We start from the raw sequence: 17,520 nt of genomic DNA, 5'->3' as shown, positions 1-17,520 counted from the left end.
GTGGGTCATTAACCAGTTTTCACCCTTCATCTTTTAATATCAACTAAGTTAAAGTAAGAGATTGTGTATTCTTAACCGCTTGGCTGAATTGCTGGCGCCAATAAACCAGTGGCTACTTGTGTTCATGGGATTTTTTTTTCCCCCCACCGTGTGCTTAGGATGTATAACTTGGTTGGCAATTACTGTTCCCTACAGTGCATCATCTGACATAATCAGTAAATCTATTTGGCTCAGAAAACTGAAAATTAGACATCCCCCTCCTAATTTTTTGTGTATGTTACATTTCCCCTTTTTTTATCTGTGTATAGTTGCCTCAATGTATTCAATTTACTTAAATATACATTTTAAAACACTTGAATTTAATGGTGAAAATTGTTAGTTTTTTTTGTAGCTGAGTTATTTAATTGACAAAATAACTTAATTATCAAAGTAATTAGTTGCAGCACTGCTGCGTGGTTTGTTTGGTTTCATTGTTGACTAAATGACAATAGAAATACTTGCCAGGGAGCATGCCTTGCATATCTAGTGTCAGACAGAAACCAACAGGGATTGGTTTTTGTGAGGAGGCCAAAATAATCCCAACCTATGAAAGGAAGAACCAATTGAAATGCCCACAATTAGTTGACAACTCACAGTAATTCATTTCGTGACCACAATCAAACACTTTCAAACAACTGAGCACAGCGCTAGGAAAAAATACTGAGCCAAACAATTTGTTATTCGCTTGGCTTTGCAATGGTGTGCTTTTAGTCGCCTGGGATTGAAGGTGGTTGTCCTAGCTGCACAGACAACCATTATATCTAGGCCAAGAATGTACATTTCAGGTGAAAATGTTAAAAGCTGTCATCAGGTTTTTGTTTTTTTTAAATCTACATAACATTTAAGATAAAGTTGCATGATGATTGTCGGGTGTAAATGTGGTCCAGCATCCTCATTTTACATTGACCTCTACTACCAACAAAAGATGATATCTAAGCGCTTCAACATATTTGTAGTGATAACCATATGTTCATACCAAAGCTAAGTATTTTTAAGGGCACCGTCCAACTTTTCTTATATTATTAGTAAAGCATGCAAATAAGATGTATATTTGAGCAGTGTTGTGGCTTGCAAGACAGATGACTGTTGATAATGAACCAGAATTACTCCATTGCTGCAAAACGAATGAGACACAGCACTTTGTAACCCAAACTGCTTGCTAAAATGTCTTGCATAGCGACCATTTGTTAAGCACCTGTTTTCTTTTCTTTTTTTACTTTTTTCAGGTGAACTTTTTCAAGGAATTTTGTGCTTTTTCACAAACATTGCAACCACAAAACCGAGACGCTTTCTTCAAAACTCTAGCAAATCTCGGCATTCTACCTGCTCTTGAAATAGTCATGGTATGTCATTATCAACATCTTTTAGAAAATCTTTCTTAATCATAACTTAAAATAAAAGAACAACTTTGTATTTGTACTGTATAATTTTTGCCAACTGACACTGAAATGCTGTGATGATTATACATGGGTAGAGTTTTCTGAGGTGCACTTGCCTTTCTCCTATTTTTTCCAATATTGAACTGTTTCTCGCTCACGCATACTTTTCTTCCCCCACCATCGTGTCCTATGTATTTAGGGAATGGATGATCTTCAGGTGAGGGCAGCAGCCACAGACATTTTCTCCTATCTGGTGGAGTTCAGCCCCTCCATGGTTCGGGAGTTTGTTATGCAAGAGCCACAGCAGACAGATGATGTAAGCATCTCAACACTATTTGTGTTGCAGTGTTTCCCCTAGGTTTCTATTCAGGCAGGGTGTTGCACTCCTCAAAGCTACAGGGGCTGTCATGCAGGTGCTGTGGCAGATGACTTGTTTATTGACCCCCCCCCTCTCATTTCCCATGGTGGGGTAGTAGGTTACCTTAGTGGGGAGGCCAATCCCGCCAAGACAATGGTAGGGAAATACTGTGTTGTTTCTTCCCCCACAGTGCTGAGGCAAATTCAGGGCACAATATTTTACTCATCTATAACTGTGCTGCCTGTCAAACTTCATCTGTCCACAGTAGTGGAGAGAGTGACTTTCTGCAATGTATATTTGTTTTTCCTTGATCAGTGTCTACCTAATAAATTAAGAGTTATATTATAGAGGGGGAAAATGTAACTTTTTATGAGTCATCCAACCCTAGCTGCATATTGTCTCAACATTTCAAACGGTCCTTATTCAGAGAGTAGTTTTCCTACCTAATTTTTTTTACAATTGTTGATTATTTGTGCCAACATTTGTGCAAACATTGCTTGTCAAGGGATGTTGGGCATTGGAAATAGATAATTTATCTTCTAAAGATATGGACAGTCACAATTCATTCTCAGCTTGTCTGGTAATTGAAATTCTACATTTCTTTATATCCACTGTTTTTGCTTGTTAGTTTCAGCTTTCGCTGAACTTTACAAACCTGTAGTTGTGACTTAATGAAATGAAACCTAAATATCATGTTGGGCTTGGGTTTACAGCGGTTGTGCTCTCCCACTGTATGAGCCTGACCATGTTTGCTTAATTTGTGTGTGTGGACATGTGTGTGCATTCTGTCTCCATACTCCAGGATGTTCTGTTGATAAATGTGGTGATCAAGCAGATGATTTGTGACTCAGACCCAGAGCTAGGAGGAGCTGTCCAGCTGATGGGCCTGCTAAGGACACTCATTGACCCTGAGAACATGCTAGCTCCCATCAATGTCAGTAGGATCTACACACAGTCATGCACAGACTAATATTTGTCACTTTTTTTGCAAACTGATTTCACACATTCTACCATGAGTTACATAATGTATAGGGGTATTTGCTGTACCTTTGTCTTGACTGAGTTTAGGTGAGCTGCCAGTCAAGCAAATCAGAATTTAATTTATTTGCTATTTACAGTATAACCGCATTGAAATTAAAAAGTATACCTTTTATTTTTTTGTGTGATCTTTGATATTGTGATTTTTCTCAATTAGAAAACTGAGAAGACAGAGTTTCTGAGTTTCTTCTACAAGTACTGCATGCATGTGCTGACTGCCCCACTGCTGGCCAACACAGCCCATGACAAGAACTCTAAAGGTGAGGATTTTACACTGGCAAAGGAAAGAACGATTTTCAGGGTCCTGCGTAACTGTCTGTCTAATGGTGTGTTTGAACGGGATTAGATTTACAGGGGGACATTGGGGAGATGTAGTTCTAAGTCTCAGTAATTTTAGTCCAATCTGAATTCAACATTTCTGTAACTTTTACGGATTGCGTGCTCCCATGTAATTTAAAGGGAAAATTCAGCTGTATCTCTGTCTATTTGCAACAAAGATAGCACATGAAAAACAGCTGTAGTTGTTCCTGATCATTTCTGCCTCTCTGGGGCAGCAGTGAAACTGAGTTTTTTTACTGGTCGCCAAGTGACGTTCTTTGACGTCAGTTGTCGGCTGTAAAAACTGCAGCCTTGCAGGGTTTCTGATGACCTAATCTACTGTAAACAAGCTGTTCAAAAAACATCCTCATTCTCTCGGCGAAGCTACGTTTCCAATGGTGGAAATGACATCCCACAACACTAGCACAGAGGATTTTATGGACTATGATACAAAGGCCTACACACCAGTGCATTCTGGTATGTGTAGGCAATGTGGGAAGGACTGTGAGCAGGAGAATGCAGATTTCTCTATCAATATGGTACACAGTGAGGACTTTATTGCTTCAATCGACTACTTTACTCATCAGTATGGATTGCAAATACACAAAACCATCAAGATGCCGGTATCTTTTACCACCTGGTAAATGCTAGTGATGCATTGATCCACTTTTTTTCAGTTCTGATTCCGATACCTGAATTTGGATATCTACCGATACCAGAGCTCTTTTTTCATGAATATAATTATTATTATTGTAGTTGTTGATACTATGTGTAAGGTTCCATGAGGTGGTAGTAAACCACACAGCACTTATTAAAAGTGCAAAAAAATAAATAAAATGCATTAAATTGAAATTTAATCCAAAGCAAATTTATTTGAACTGTAGTTTAAGTAGGCGTTACCTACAAACAGGTGTAGGAGTGCAAATTGCTATGCCAATTCCTTTAATGTTTTAATTGACTTAGCGTCAAACTGCTTTTTTTTCCTCTCCAAATTACCCAAAATAGTAGTCATTTCACGTTAAAATGCCAGAAAGATTTAGATTTTTTTGATGGTGAAATACCTAAAACAACAAATGATGGTCTGTAAAACCAAGTGGAAATATGCTGCTCCTGACTAACCTGGCATTAAGGTGTCTGGTGATGTACACCCTGTCTAGCCTGGCAGAACTGACCCTGTTCCCTGAAACCTTTACCCATGTGTACTGTCTGGTGTTTGAATTTTTTATTCTCCAAGCATCAATTAAATCAAATTGTGACAATGACCTGGATAAAGTGATAGAAGATTGTAAATGTGGTTCTTCACTTGTTCTGTCCTGTGTGAAATCTGTAGTGCAGTTCCAATCCCCACCCATGCCCATGTGTTTCCTAAAGAAAAATTATATCTAAATGTTTGAGTGCAAAAATCAAAAAGTACCGCTCTCATCTGCCTCTCCCTCCATTAATGTTTAAAGACCCAAAACTTAGTCTGCAGGGAAAAGAAAGATGAAAATCAGAAAAAAACAAACAAATGGGATGGCTAGAGAGAAAATAACACCCTGTGATTCATTGCAGTTATTTTTAGTTTTTTGTCTTTTAGTGTCCTTCCCTTTCTTGTGAACAGGTGCTTTTTTCCCCCTTAAATGTGGTGACATGATTTCTTGAATGATGGTGCTTTTTTCATCTAATAAATCAAAACCTACAATTTTTTGCAGTGCCATGACAGTTTTGCGAAATTTAGTTGTGTCCAGGAAATAATCAATTACTTTAGCAGACTTGCCAGAAGTATTATCCAAAAAAACACTGATTTCCTCCAAAGTATACAGTTGTCTTGTTGGTCGCTGGGAATCTGTTACCCTGCCGTCTGAGTCAGAATTGTACTCCATTTCATCGTCATCCTTCTTCTTCTGGCTCTTGGTGACAGGTTGGTCCACTGCCGCCTGCTCCCCGTCACTCTGCGCCTACTGCCCGGGCTCAGCTGCAGCAGCTGCCAGGGAGGTTAGGTGCGCAGCAGTGCCGCTAACTGCAAACACACTGGGTCCCACTGATACAGTTACTACATTATCTACAGCCATTTTATCTTCCTCTAAATTACTATGGAGTTTTAGAAGCCCCGGGTTTACATTTTGTGGGGTTTCACTTGTTTCCTCCGCACTTATCAGCCTCGTTACCCCTCCCCCCCCCCCCCCCGCCTCTATGCTATTCCTCCCCCGTAGCGGCTTCTACATCCTTGGCTTCCTGCTCTGTATGCAGGCAAGTGAATCGCTTGTGTTCCATGTCCCCACACTCAAAATACTTCATGCTCTCTGAAATTACATATACCGTTTTGGTTATGGGCTAAAAATTGCATTCCTACATATTTATAATTAATAAAAACATCAGACTATGGTATCTGGATCAGTCGTTGAACGATAATGTCAGTCTGATATCCAGTGAGTGAATTACATCACTATCAGCACCCGATACCGATATTGGATCGCATCGGTCCAAACTCTATTAAATGCCCTGTAAAAATAACCCCTGGTTATAGCAATCCTGTGGAATTTGACATGTCGGTAAACATTCTATAATTTCCTGTGGGGAAAGAAGTTTCCCAGATTTTTGCCCTGGTTTTTTTTTTTTTTTGATGGAGACATTCGTAGAAGCCTGTGCATCTCTCTTCACTAGTCCACTTTGTAAATATTGGTCCAGCACATTAAGTGGAAGTATAATGGGATAAAATAAAACTTAGTTTAAGAAAGCACTCTTTTGTGTAAGCTTTAAGGAATTGCAGTAGCATGCATACATACATGTTCACGACGTAGCCAGCTAATGCTAATCAAGGGGTGTTTCTTTGCCATTGTTGATGCCATGCTTGTTATTCTGAGCAAGAATATATCAGCCCTGGAAGCTACGTAAGACACGTGGATCCTTTTTTTTTAATGTTACGACAATGAGCAAATGGAGCAGACATTCCCATCTCGTTAATTTTAGAGACTTATGGAGATCCTCTTGTCCCATGCAAATTGGTTATTAACATCACAGATGTCTTTTATAATAATTACCTCATAGACCTTGTGCAGGAAAATAGTCCTGTTGAATTGTGCTTAAGACAATTTTTTTTCATCATGTAATTAACCTTCCTTTATTTGATTTGATTTTCAGATCTACAGGAGGGCTCAACTAAGATAAATCCAGTGTGTCCAGGTAGGTGTCAACTAGTTTCATGTCCATAAAAACTAAGTGGCACATACTTCACTTTTCCACACTAAAAGAGCATTACAAGTTACATAGCTCATAAAAATCCAGGACAAATTTATTTTAATTCTACAACAACTCTTGAGAATTACAATTCATCATGTATATTTCCACACCGTCTAAAAATGGTGGACAACAGAAATGGCATCCACCTTATGCAAAAATTATTATTATTATGAGCTTGGTAATAAAATACATCGGCTTTATTTGTATAAATATTTTCAAAATGGTCAAAACGGACTTAACAAAAAAAAAGTTATTGCAAAGGGAGGTTAAAGTGGAGCCTAGTGAGAATTGGTGAATGGCCAAAAAAACCTATAAAATCACAACAGACGTCCAAGGACATGAAACACATGGCATTGTACAGCCTCCCTGTAAATTGTGTTTTGAGGAGTAACTCATTTAAAAGATGTTTGGAAAGTGTCTTTAGTTCTCTTACCTGTTTGGTTGTGTAGACAACTTCCAGACGGCTCAGTTGTTGGCATTGATCCTGGAGCTGCTGACCTTCTGCGTGGAGCACCACACCTACCACATTAAGACCTACATCATGAATAAAGACCTGCTAAGGAGAGTGTTGGTGCTCATGAACTCCAAACACACTTTCCTTGCTCTCTGTAAGTCCACGTGGAGAACTGAGCGTCTACACAAGTGTGGTTGACTTGTACTTTACCTGTTTCATTCATACCTCTAAGTCATTCCTTCTTTTTTGCCATTTGTCTTTCCCACTCTTAGTCCTTTCTGCTATATACTATAAGACCAACTGTTTGGATGTTTTTTGCACTAGTTAATGAAGGCATATGCTGTAATGCTTAATTTTCTCTTGGTCCATTGTCAAGACAGCAGCCTCAAAACCTTTGTGTGTGTGTGTGTGTGTGTGTGTGTGTGTGTAAATATAAATATATATCTATAAATATATAAATAAATTAAAATATATATATATATATGTAGCGTTTTTTTTTTCCAAAACCGTCAATGGTGTTATAAGTGCTCAACTAATGAGGAGCAGAATATCAATACAGGTACAGGGAAAAAAAGTTTTAATACATTGCGGTACAGGCCTGTTTTGTGCGTCGTGCACTCATTGGATGCTAATGTGGTCCAACAAAGAATCAACAAAGAATTATATATATTTATATTTATATATATATATTTATATATATAATTTATTTATTTGAAATATACAAAATATGCAAATGAACTAGAAGTGTCAGCACAGTCCCTTTTTTCTTCATAACAGTTAACAGAAACATAACCCTGAGAGAACTCTGAGTCTTCTTATTTGTAACAAAAACGTACTTCAGCACTGTTCTTCTATAAATCTTAAAATTTGACCCAATGTTGTTTACCTGTGTTTTACCAACATGTCCTTTTTTTGTTCCTCCTAAGGTGCCCTGCGTTTTATGCGCAGGATCATAGGTCTCAAGGATGAGTACTACAATCGCTACATCATCAAAGGGAACCTGTTTGAGCCTGTTATTAATGCCCTGCTGGACAACGGCACCCGGTACAATCTTCTCAATTCAGCCATTATAGAGCTCTTTGAGTTCATTAAAGTGGTGAGTAGTTGCACACTTTGACTAATTTAAAAAGTTTTATTTAGATCGCGTGAGGCTGGCATAGATCATAGGGACTGGTCCAATAGGAGGGACTGGAATGAAGAGGTGATTGAGGGCTAAGTCATTTCCTATTATGCCTCTTATCTCTTTCCAGGAGGACATTAAGTCCCTCATAGCTCACATTGTGGACAATTTCTACAAAGCACTTGAATCCATCGAGTACGTCCAGACCTTCAAAGGCCTGAAGGGCCGGTACGAGCAGGAGAAGGACAGGCAGAATCAGAGACTCAACAGGTCAGTGGGGTCATTGGTCAGACCAAGGATAAATAATTGGGTTGAAGTCACACCAGACTCAAGTATGGCATTCCTCTGTCAGCAGTAAACATTGAGCATGATCTGCTCTATGTTGCTGCCTGAAAGGGAACTCCCATCTGTTTTATAGCCCCCCCAACCCCAAACCTCCTATTTAGCAAATAAAATAATAATGTCCCAGGTTAGCAGATAAGTGGATAACAAACATTCATAAAAAAGTATTCATAAACCAACGCAGCAAATTTTCACCTTGGTCTTTGTCATGCCTCATGGTGGCAGGCAGATGCAAGACTTGACTGGGTGAACACAGGTATTAATTAGTTGGCTAGGACTTACTTTGTAGGGACAAAATGCTCACTGTTGTTTTAAGATATTAAAATGACTGGCAATTGAGGCTGTTTTCACACGTGGTCCATTTGTGATTATCCCTGTGGTCCGTTGAGTGTGATTATCCCCCCCGCCCCCACTGGTCTCTTTTCCCATTCCATTATTTGGTTGCGAACCCTGGTCCATTTACGTCATGAACACATAAGGAACATGTAGCTTTTATTTACCAATGTCTCTAGGCAACGGCCCAAAAAGGGGGGCAAAATTGTTTGGTTATTTTATTCCATCTTTTTGGAATCAGCACGCATTTTCACTATACCATAAATGTGTCCCGCTTTCTGAGAGTGATGCGAGCTGCTCAGATAAGGAGGTTTTTGCAGAGACAGACAGCAATGAGCGAACAGTTTGGCTACCTGCAATTATTTCTGAAATAGTTTTTAGGTGCAACAAGCGTAAATTGCTACGTAGCTGTCCTCTAGTCACTATATTTAAGATTGTTAGCGTTGCATGTTAATTAACACTAGAACAACCAAGACAGTCATTATGACCGTTTCGGATTTTCAAAGTTTAATAACGTTGTGAAAAAAAAAAGATTCAGACCTGCCGCTCTGTGAATGCTTCTAAAATTGCATATATTTGTATTAAAATGAGTTTTAGATCAATTGCGCAAAAAAAAAGTCATGATAAGCTCTACCTAAAACGACTATGACCGGTCAAAATGACTGCACGTAATTTGCGCGTGATCATGTGCGTCATGTCGCTATTTATGACGTGTGTTGGTCACATCATTTCCTTCGCGAAGTTCATTGCTCTGTCATAGAAACAAACTAGCACTCTCCAGTGCAGAGTAATAGTATAAACTTTATTTTTGATTATTACCACCGTGTCTGGTTACAGACGCTGTTTCAGACGCACCATGACTACCACTGAGGCGTTGCAGTATTTACAGGCGTTGGACAGTGGTGATTTTAAATTGTTAGAAAAATAGTATTAAAGTTGTTAAAATGTTAATTGTGGTGCCAGTCATTTCTTAACAGATACTAATGTATGCAATGCATTAATATCTCAATTGGTTATTTATCGTGACAGAATATAGAGTTTAAAAACCGTGGGCGGGTCGTCCTAGTAGTTTTAGTAGTTCCGGTCATTGTTTGGGACTGTTTAAATGTTTATTTTTAGTTCTTTTTTTACATTTTACGTTTTATAGGCCTTGTTACATTAGCTAAATTAGCAATATTTGTTTTCTGTTTTGTTTTTCAGGTAATTTCCCTTTTTCAATTTTGCTATTCAAGTTCGACCTCTCTCTGAAGTTAAAATTGTTTAAAATAGTATTATAGTTGTTAAAATGTTAATTTTGGTGACTCAGTCGTTTCCTAACAGACATACTAACATATGCAATGCATTAATATGTCAATTGGGTATTTATCTTGACAGAATATATAGTTTAAAAACCGACTGTCATTTTGATCGGGCCCATGGTCATTTTAGGTAGGAGTGACATCCCGGTTGTTCTATTGTTAATAATTTCACATTTAACAGTGATTTATTTATTGTAGGAGAATTTGGATGCATCAGCGGTCTACTGTGTGGTGGGAACATATGTTGACCAACTGGACAGCTAATTTTAAAATGAGGCGGGCTATATTCATGGTGCTATGTGACATCCTCAGACCCCACCTACCAAGGCATGACATGTCATCAATAGGGTTTACTTCCTGATCTTAGATTGGATAGCTTTCACACCAAATGCGAACCGCACTGGATTTCATGTGAGCCGTGCCCCAGATCCCCGTTCTTTGGAGGACTTGGGTACGATCCCTTGGTGTGCGCCCAAGTTCGGGAAACAGCTTTCACATCAACAAAACAAACTAAACTAACAGCTCAAACGGACTAGGGTCTGTACCAAAAGCTCTATTGTGAAATCACCCTAATTCAATAATTTAATGGTCTCTCACATGCTTCTGTCATGGCAATTATTTAATTCCACTCTGACAGTAAATAAGGAGCAAGACAAAATCTCTTTACAGTATTGTCACACTTTAATATGCTCATGAACAGATGCACAAAGCATAGATAAAGTGCATGCCAATCAGTACAGTACAGTCTCTCATAGGGTAGTCTGTTCATCTCCTCCTTGATCTCATGTTTTCCTGTTCACATCCCACCAAGGCTGTTTCTGTGTACAGACTTTGCTACACTCTTGAGTTTCTCATACATTCATCTGCTGTCAGCAAACAGTTAACAGTAAGCCTTTATTTGTTCACATAGAGAAGACACATTATAACAGTACCTTTGTTCTGTTACATGTGAACTTTAAGCATCTATCCAAGCAATACAGACTCAAGTTAAACATGGTATAGATTATACATGGTCAAAGATTAAAAGTAAGCAAATATCACATACGATTATATGGCAGGAAAATTGCCTTCACAAGCCCCCTTTTTGATTACTTTCAATCCACAACAAATAACCCAAATAAAATATTAAATAAAACATAACAATGGATATACGTTCTGGGAAACATTCACCTCACACAGAATAACTGTGAGGCCTGTCTGTCAGTTGTAAGCCAAATTAAATGCATTAGATTTACATTAACACACTCCATATAAACTCACCAGTCAGACAGATTTCATAGTTATCCCATGTACTCTCAAGCCAAATATCTCACCCCACATTTGACTGGAAATTAGTAAAAGACTCAGAAGTTATCGACCCTATCTGAACAGACATTCCGGAAAACCCTGAGTTGACATTTGGGAAAAACCTATGTGAATGCTCAAAATTAATCTATAAACACAACATAATCCCCGGTAATATCAATCAATGATTAATAAATTGGAGATATGTTTATAACACATATATAGATTGGGTACAGATTAAGTAAGCATTAACATGAGGAAAAGAAAAAGAAACCAGTAACTCCAAATGAGAAGAAAGGATCTGGGGAAACCACTCATCAATTGTGGTCACTACAGATGTTTGCTAAAAAATCTTTATTATCATCATCAACACAGTAGTATGGTGGAACCCAGGGATCTGGAGAATATCTGACTTGTACAGCATTAAGTACAGTCCTTACAATATGTATGGATCAGCCCAATCATGCAAGTAATGATGAAAACAATAAGAAATAAGATAATGCCCACAATCAGGGTACGAATGAATGACGCACTCACAGATGCCAAGGGGCCAAACACTTAGGAAAAGGGATCCCACCCATAAAAGGTACGCAATTTTTTTTACCCCTTGTTCAATGTCATGTTTCAATTTGGTTATTTTAGCATCATTGCTAGTAAAATGTGCACAACATTCAATAGAGATCACTTTACATACATATACCACCCTGTTAGGCTAGCAGAAGATCCAACGCCATCGTATTTTCAGTTGCTACGCATCCAACATCATCTAAGCATCCAGCTGTGACTGTAATGGCGGCTGTAGAGATGTTCATGTGATGTTGTAACACTGTAGAGAGTGACTCGATCTCTTCCTGGGCTGCATATATACTGTACAAGGGTATCAATATGCCAAATGTGTGCTGAGCAGTTGGTAAGGCATGTTTGGCTTTGTGATGGAGTGATAACCCTGATACAGACGCCTGTCTGATTAAGTGCACTAAAAATGCAAAGCAACAAAGACTGTGGGTTTCTCTTAAGAAACAGCTATAAGCCTGATCACCGCAAATTAAATAGGCTTTCTCAGGTAATGCGGGTTGCTTACTGAATGTTATCTTAACTGTCCTATAACAGCGAGTAGTGTCTGCTGTGATTTCATAACTAGGGTCCTGTACACACAGAGAAACATCAGGCAGGGCATGCACACGTAGAGTAGGCAAAGCAAATGAACAGTTCTGAGTCAAAGCCAGAGAATATAGGCCTAGAGCAATTATATACAGTAAAACCTAAAACTTCCAGCCCCATCTGCAATTTCCATGGGGCTGAATTCACCCCAGCCACAATACGATAATTATATTTTGGTTTACTTAGAGGCTTGCGTTGTATATCGTTACTGCAGTTAGCAGGCACGGCCAGGAACTCTGCACGATATTGAAGCATTGCTTTCATTTATCATTGTTTTAAATTTAGATACCTTCCACAATACTGCGTGGCTTAACTCATGCGGCCTGTATACTTTATTGAATTCAGACAAGGCTAATAAGATTATATCTACAAGGCAAATGAGGTTATATCTACCTTATTACCGGGTCGATCATAATGAGCAAGTCCTGAGACACAAGACTGACGAGGTTGAATAGGTTAACGCTGATACCTTAAAGTCTGCTGTAGACAATAGTACTGGAACTACCATAGGTGATCGAGACAATGCAGGTAACTGTTGACAACAATTAGTAAAGTTACGAGAGATGACCCATTTTTTCATCATAGTTATAGCCAGATTTCCCCTATAGGTATCATAGTGTCTTACATGAATAAAAGAGGTTTCAAAAGTTTGAATGGCTACCATGGGTTTAGTAATGTCTTTACCACATATAGTATCTCACCTGCACAAGAAGGATGATCTCTTGTAGTAATCTGCACGTTAAGCAATTTGTTTGTGGGGGGGGGGTGAAAGGTGGTGGATGAGAATGTAACTGGGGTCGTTACAGCATTGTTATCTTGTTGAAAATCCAAAATCTATAAAATGGGACCGAAAATCACAATATTCATTATTCCAAGACAACGCATCGTTCCCTTGAGACCAAACTCCCATTTTCTTAAAAAGACGCCAGGGCCTGCATTCAGGCACTGGCCTCATTGCCATAAAGTACCTCATTGGTGCCTTATTGTTATCAGGCTCCATTAGATAAAATAATGCTTTTCCCTATTACATAGCAACCGTTGGCTCTCAGTAGGGTTTTAAACCTCAGTCAGTGAGAGCTGGCCACGTCTACTTCTCTTCTTCGTTTGTGAGTGGAGCGGGTCTCTCACCCTGGACTTCCATCTTGAGTGGTGGCACCTTTTTCCAGTGGCTGGCATGTGTCCAGCTGACTCTCCCCTCCACCTTCACCGCTGTAGGTGGGGTCCTGCCCACGGAGGCTTCCTCCAGTGCTTCCTCTTTAGGTCCTTTATCAGCACCCAATCTCCTGGCTTCAGGTCTTGCAGCTGACCCTCTGTTGGCTGTGGAAGTGCTCTCGCCTGTGTGAATAGAACTCAGAATTTTGTTTAACTGCACACAATAATTAAACATATCTTCCATGATGTCTGAGCTGAGGACCTGCTTTTGCGGGGAAGGGCTATTCCAGTGTTCATGGGTCTGCCTGTGAGGATTTCAAAAGGCGACAGACCTGTTGTAGCCCTCCCTCTTGCTCTTTTGGCCATTCGCACTAACGGTAGTGCTTTTATCCATGTGTGTCCTGTCTCATCACAACATTTAAGCAGTTTATTTTTGATTGTCCCATTGGCTCTCTCAACTGCTCTACCACTCTGTGGATGATACGCATAATGTTGCCCCAGATTGATACCCAACATTTTTGAAAGTTGTTTAATAGCACTATTTGTCCATCTATCCATTATCCAAACTGCTTGCCCTGCTCGCAGGGTTGCGGGGATGCTGGAGCCTATTCCAGCAGTCATTGGGCGGCAGGCGGGGAGACATCCTGGACAGGCCGCCAGTCCATCACAGAGCACGTGCACACACACACACACACAAACACAAACACAAACACAAAAACAAACCAACCAACCAACCCACCTAGGGACAATTTAGCACTATTTGTGAAATGAGTTCAGTTCCGTTATCACTGCTGATCTGCCGTAGTATTCCCCATCTGGTAAATAAGCTCTCTAACACCTTTGCTACTGTGGAGGCATCTGCCTTTCCTGTAGGGAAAACTTCTACCCATTTAGAAAACATATCAACAATCAGAAGACGGTATTTCTTTCCCTCACATGATGTTAGTTCTGTGAAATCCATCTGCAGGTGATCATATGGTTGGTCAGTGGGAGGGTGGCTCGAGGCTTGTGTGGTTTGCCCTCTTGCGGCATTACTTTTCAAACAAATTAAACATTTGAACAAAATTTTTGGGAATAATTTGGGAAGCCTCTCATAAACCAGTGTTTGTTTACTGCATCCACCATCCCACCATCCCTGCATTGACGCATGGTCTTTCCATGTGCCAATTTTGCATAAAAAGGAAACAAACACTTAAGCAGGCAAGACTCTGTCCTCAAACTGCCATGCATTATTTACATATGTGCACCCAGCCTTTGTCCCCCCTGTCTGACTCCTCTCTTATCAACACAGACGTCATAAAACCTATCTGGCCCGCTCTGCTAGATATTTTAGTAATGCAGTGGTCTCAATCTCACAAGCTTATTTTGTTGAGGAACAGATCATTAAATCATCAACATGCTGTATCAGCACGCTCTCTGCTGGAAGACCTAAATTCTCCAGACTTGCATTACATGCAAAACCTGAGAGTAGACTGATGAGGACTCAACCTTGTGGCATCCTGGTCCACATAAATTTTACCCCGAAACATGAAAGCAAACCAGTACTGAGAGCCTGGGTACAGTGGGACACTAAAAAAAATGCATTAGACAGATCAACTACAGAAACCACATTCTGTCAGGTGGGACCTCTTGAAAGTATTGTATGTGGATTAGGGACAACACGTGCCCATAAGTGCACTGCTGCATTTACTGCTTGTAAATCTTGCACAAATCGCCACTTTGCTGGCTGATTCTCCGGCCTTATCTTTTTAACTGGGAAGATAGGCATCCTCACTAGTGAATGTGCACATGGGATAATGACTCTTCGTTTACTCTACATTTCACGTTTTATAGGCCTTGTTACGTTTGTTAGATTAGCAATATGTGTTTTCCGTTTTGTTTTTCAGGTAATATTTTCACTTTTTCAATTCTGCTATTCAAGTTTGACCATGTCCCTCTGAAGTTTAAATTGATTAAAAATAGTATTATAGTTGTTAAAATGTTAATTTAGGTGTCAGTCGATTCCTAACAGACATACTAACATATGCAATGCATTAGTATCCCAATTGGGCATTTATCTTGACAGAATATAGAGTTTAGAAATGGACCATCATTTTGATGGCCCATGGTCATTTTAGGTAGAAGTGAAATCCCGGTCGTTCCAGTGTTAAGCATCCATCTAAGCAATATAGACTAAAGTTAAACATGGTAGGTCATACATGGTCAAAGATTAAACATAAGCAAACATCATATGGCAGACAAATTGTCGTCATACTTCCTATACCGAAAGAAACCCAAGATTTACTTTCATTAGACTTTAAATGTACAAATTCACCCTACAACCAAACATCTGCGATATTTTTTTCTGTGGCAACATGAATTTTGTTTCTTTTTATATATTACTTTTTGTAGATATCGTCGGGATGCTAGGTCATTGGATGAGGATGAAGAGATGTGGTTTAACGATGATGAAGATGATGATGATGGGGAGGCTGTAGAGAAGAGCCGGACAGAGGATGACTTTTCTGACAGCTACGGCAAGTACATGGAGGCCAAAAAAGGTATGCCACGCTTAATGTTGAGGCATGTGGACTAGACTAGAGGACTGCATAGGGATTGGGATGCTGTGCGAACTAACGCAAATCTCATGAGAGCAGGCAGTTTTAACTTTGCTGTGGGTGGGAGCTGGCAGTCAAAAAATAAACTGCAGGTCCCAGGATTTAGCCAGAAGGATGAATTCAATAAATGCAGTTGAAAAAAAGATCAAAGCAGATCATTACAAATACAAAAGCAAAGCAAGGCACGTCAGTCATGAAACAATTTCTGTTGTTACTGACAAAGATGGAAATGAACTGGACTTTGTCAGTTGCAACAGATGTGCAAAAGAATTGATCTACAATGGGCACAAATCTGGCATCTATGGGTTGAGGTGACATACCTGCTCCGTTCTCCCCAGTCAAAGTAAGCTCTCCCTCCTGCACATATTAAACAAGATATTATCGACAAATGTGTTGCACTGTGGAGACATTCGTCCGTATGACTTCATCGCCGGGAAAGGCTTTGTTGACATAGTCAACACATTGTTAATGTAGCTGCTAAATATGGCAAATCTGATGTAAAAGATGTTCTGTAACCCACACAATCAGTGTAACTATTGCGAGGACGTGAATGGTCAGAATGGCTGCGGGTGGGAGTAGACACACATTGCGGGAGCGGGCGGGAGTGTAACACACGTTGCGGGAGTGGGCAGTAATTGTCAGAAATCCAGCGGGAGTGGGATTAAGAAAACGGTCCTGTTCAGGGCTCTAATGGGGACCGTTAATGGACTTAAGAGGGGAAATTTCAAGAAATAACAAGTAACAACTTTTAGAAATGATGCCTTCAGGGTTTTAAAGAGAGACTAGGTTTATTATGTTACTGAGTCCCAGTGTTACCTGATCTAGAATCAGTTACTGTACACCTTGCAGTCTTGGAATGGCCAATATTTGGATATTTATATATTTATTTATATTAGGGCATGATTTTGGATTAAATGGGAATCCCATTTTTGTTTCTGTCATAGAATTGAGTTCACGATTCTCACGCACCCATTTTGAAAAAAATAATTAATATTCTTAAAATTTTTCCACATAACATACAATATGTGCATAATGGCAGCTTAAGGTATAAAATGTAAACAAAATTATTACCTTAATGCTGTCACAACTGTGAGGCTTTGTTCGTGATGAGCAAGTTAGGGAATTGAAACAATGCTTATGACCTACATGGGAAAATGAACTGCACTGTTGGAGAGTAGCATGAATTTAGAGCAGCGTTCACCATTCACTTTTAAATTGGCCACAAAAAAAAAACATCTCTTGGACTCAGTGTTTTGCATTCCAGGAGATGTTGTCAAATCTGGGATTCTCCCAACCAGTCCAAAAGGGTTGGGAACTCCTATGTGAATGTCGACTTTTGCATATACGTGTTATGACAATTTCAAGTCATGTTATTTGTATGCTGTTTGAATTGGTAGTTTTCGCCGGTCACATAGTTTCCAAGAAAAT

At 39.4% G+C, this 17,520-nt stretch overlaps 1 protein-coding gene across 1 annotated transcript in view; it reads left to right on the top strand.

Moving 5' to 3' along the window:
• Nucleotides 1-17,520, top strand: part of LOC130122913 (serine/threonine-protein phosphatase 4 regulatory subunit 3-like) — a 31,061-nt gene that overhangs the window by 8,722 nt on the left and 4,819 nt on the right. The window contains exons 6-14 of the mRNA XM_056291986.1: nucleotides 1,266-1,382; nucleotides 1,618-1,734; nucleotides 2,579-2,710; nucleotides 2,972-3,074; nucleotides 6,253-6,294; nucleotides 6,801-6,959; nucleotides 7,732-7,901; nucleotides 8,056-8,195; nucleotides 15,887-16,035. Of these exons, the coding sequence (XP_056147961.1) occupies nucleotides 1,266-1,382; nucleotides 1,618-1,734; nucleotides 2,579-2,710; nucleotides 2,972-3,074; nucleotides 6,253-6,294; nucleotides 6,801-6,959; nucleotides 7,732-7,901; nucleotides 8,056-8,195; nucleotides 15,887-16,035 (1,129 nt within the window). The remainder of the gene's footprint in view (nucleotides 1-1,265; nucleotides 1,383-1,617; nucleotides 1,735-2,578; nucleotides 2,711-2,971; nucleotides 3,075-6,252; nucleotides 6,295-6,800; nucleotides 6,960-7,731; nucleotides 7,902-8,055; nucleotides 8,196-15,886; nucleotides 16,036-17,520) is intronic.

This window comes from Lampris incognitus, chromosome 13, assembly GCF_029633865.1.
Source record: "Lampris incognitus isolate fLamInc1 chromosome 13, fLamInc1.hap2, whole genome shotgun sequence".
In the NCBI taxonomy this organism is placed as follows: domain Eukaryota; kingdom Metazoa; phylum Chordata; class Actinopteri; order Lampriformes; family Lampridae; genus Lampris; species Lampris incognitus.
Note: the sequence above shows the minus strand (reverse complement) of the source record. Positions and strands in the feature narration are given on the sequence as shown.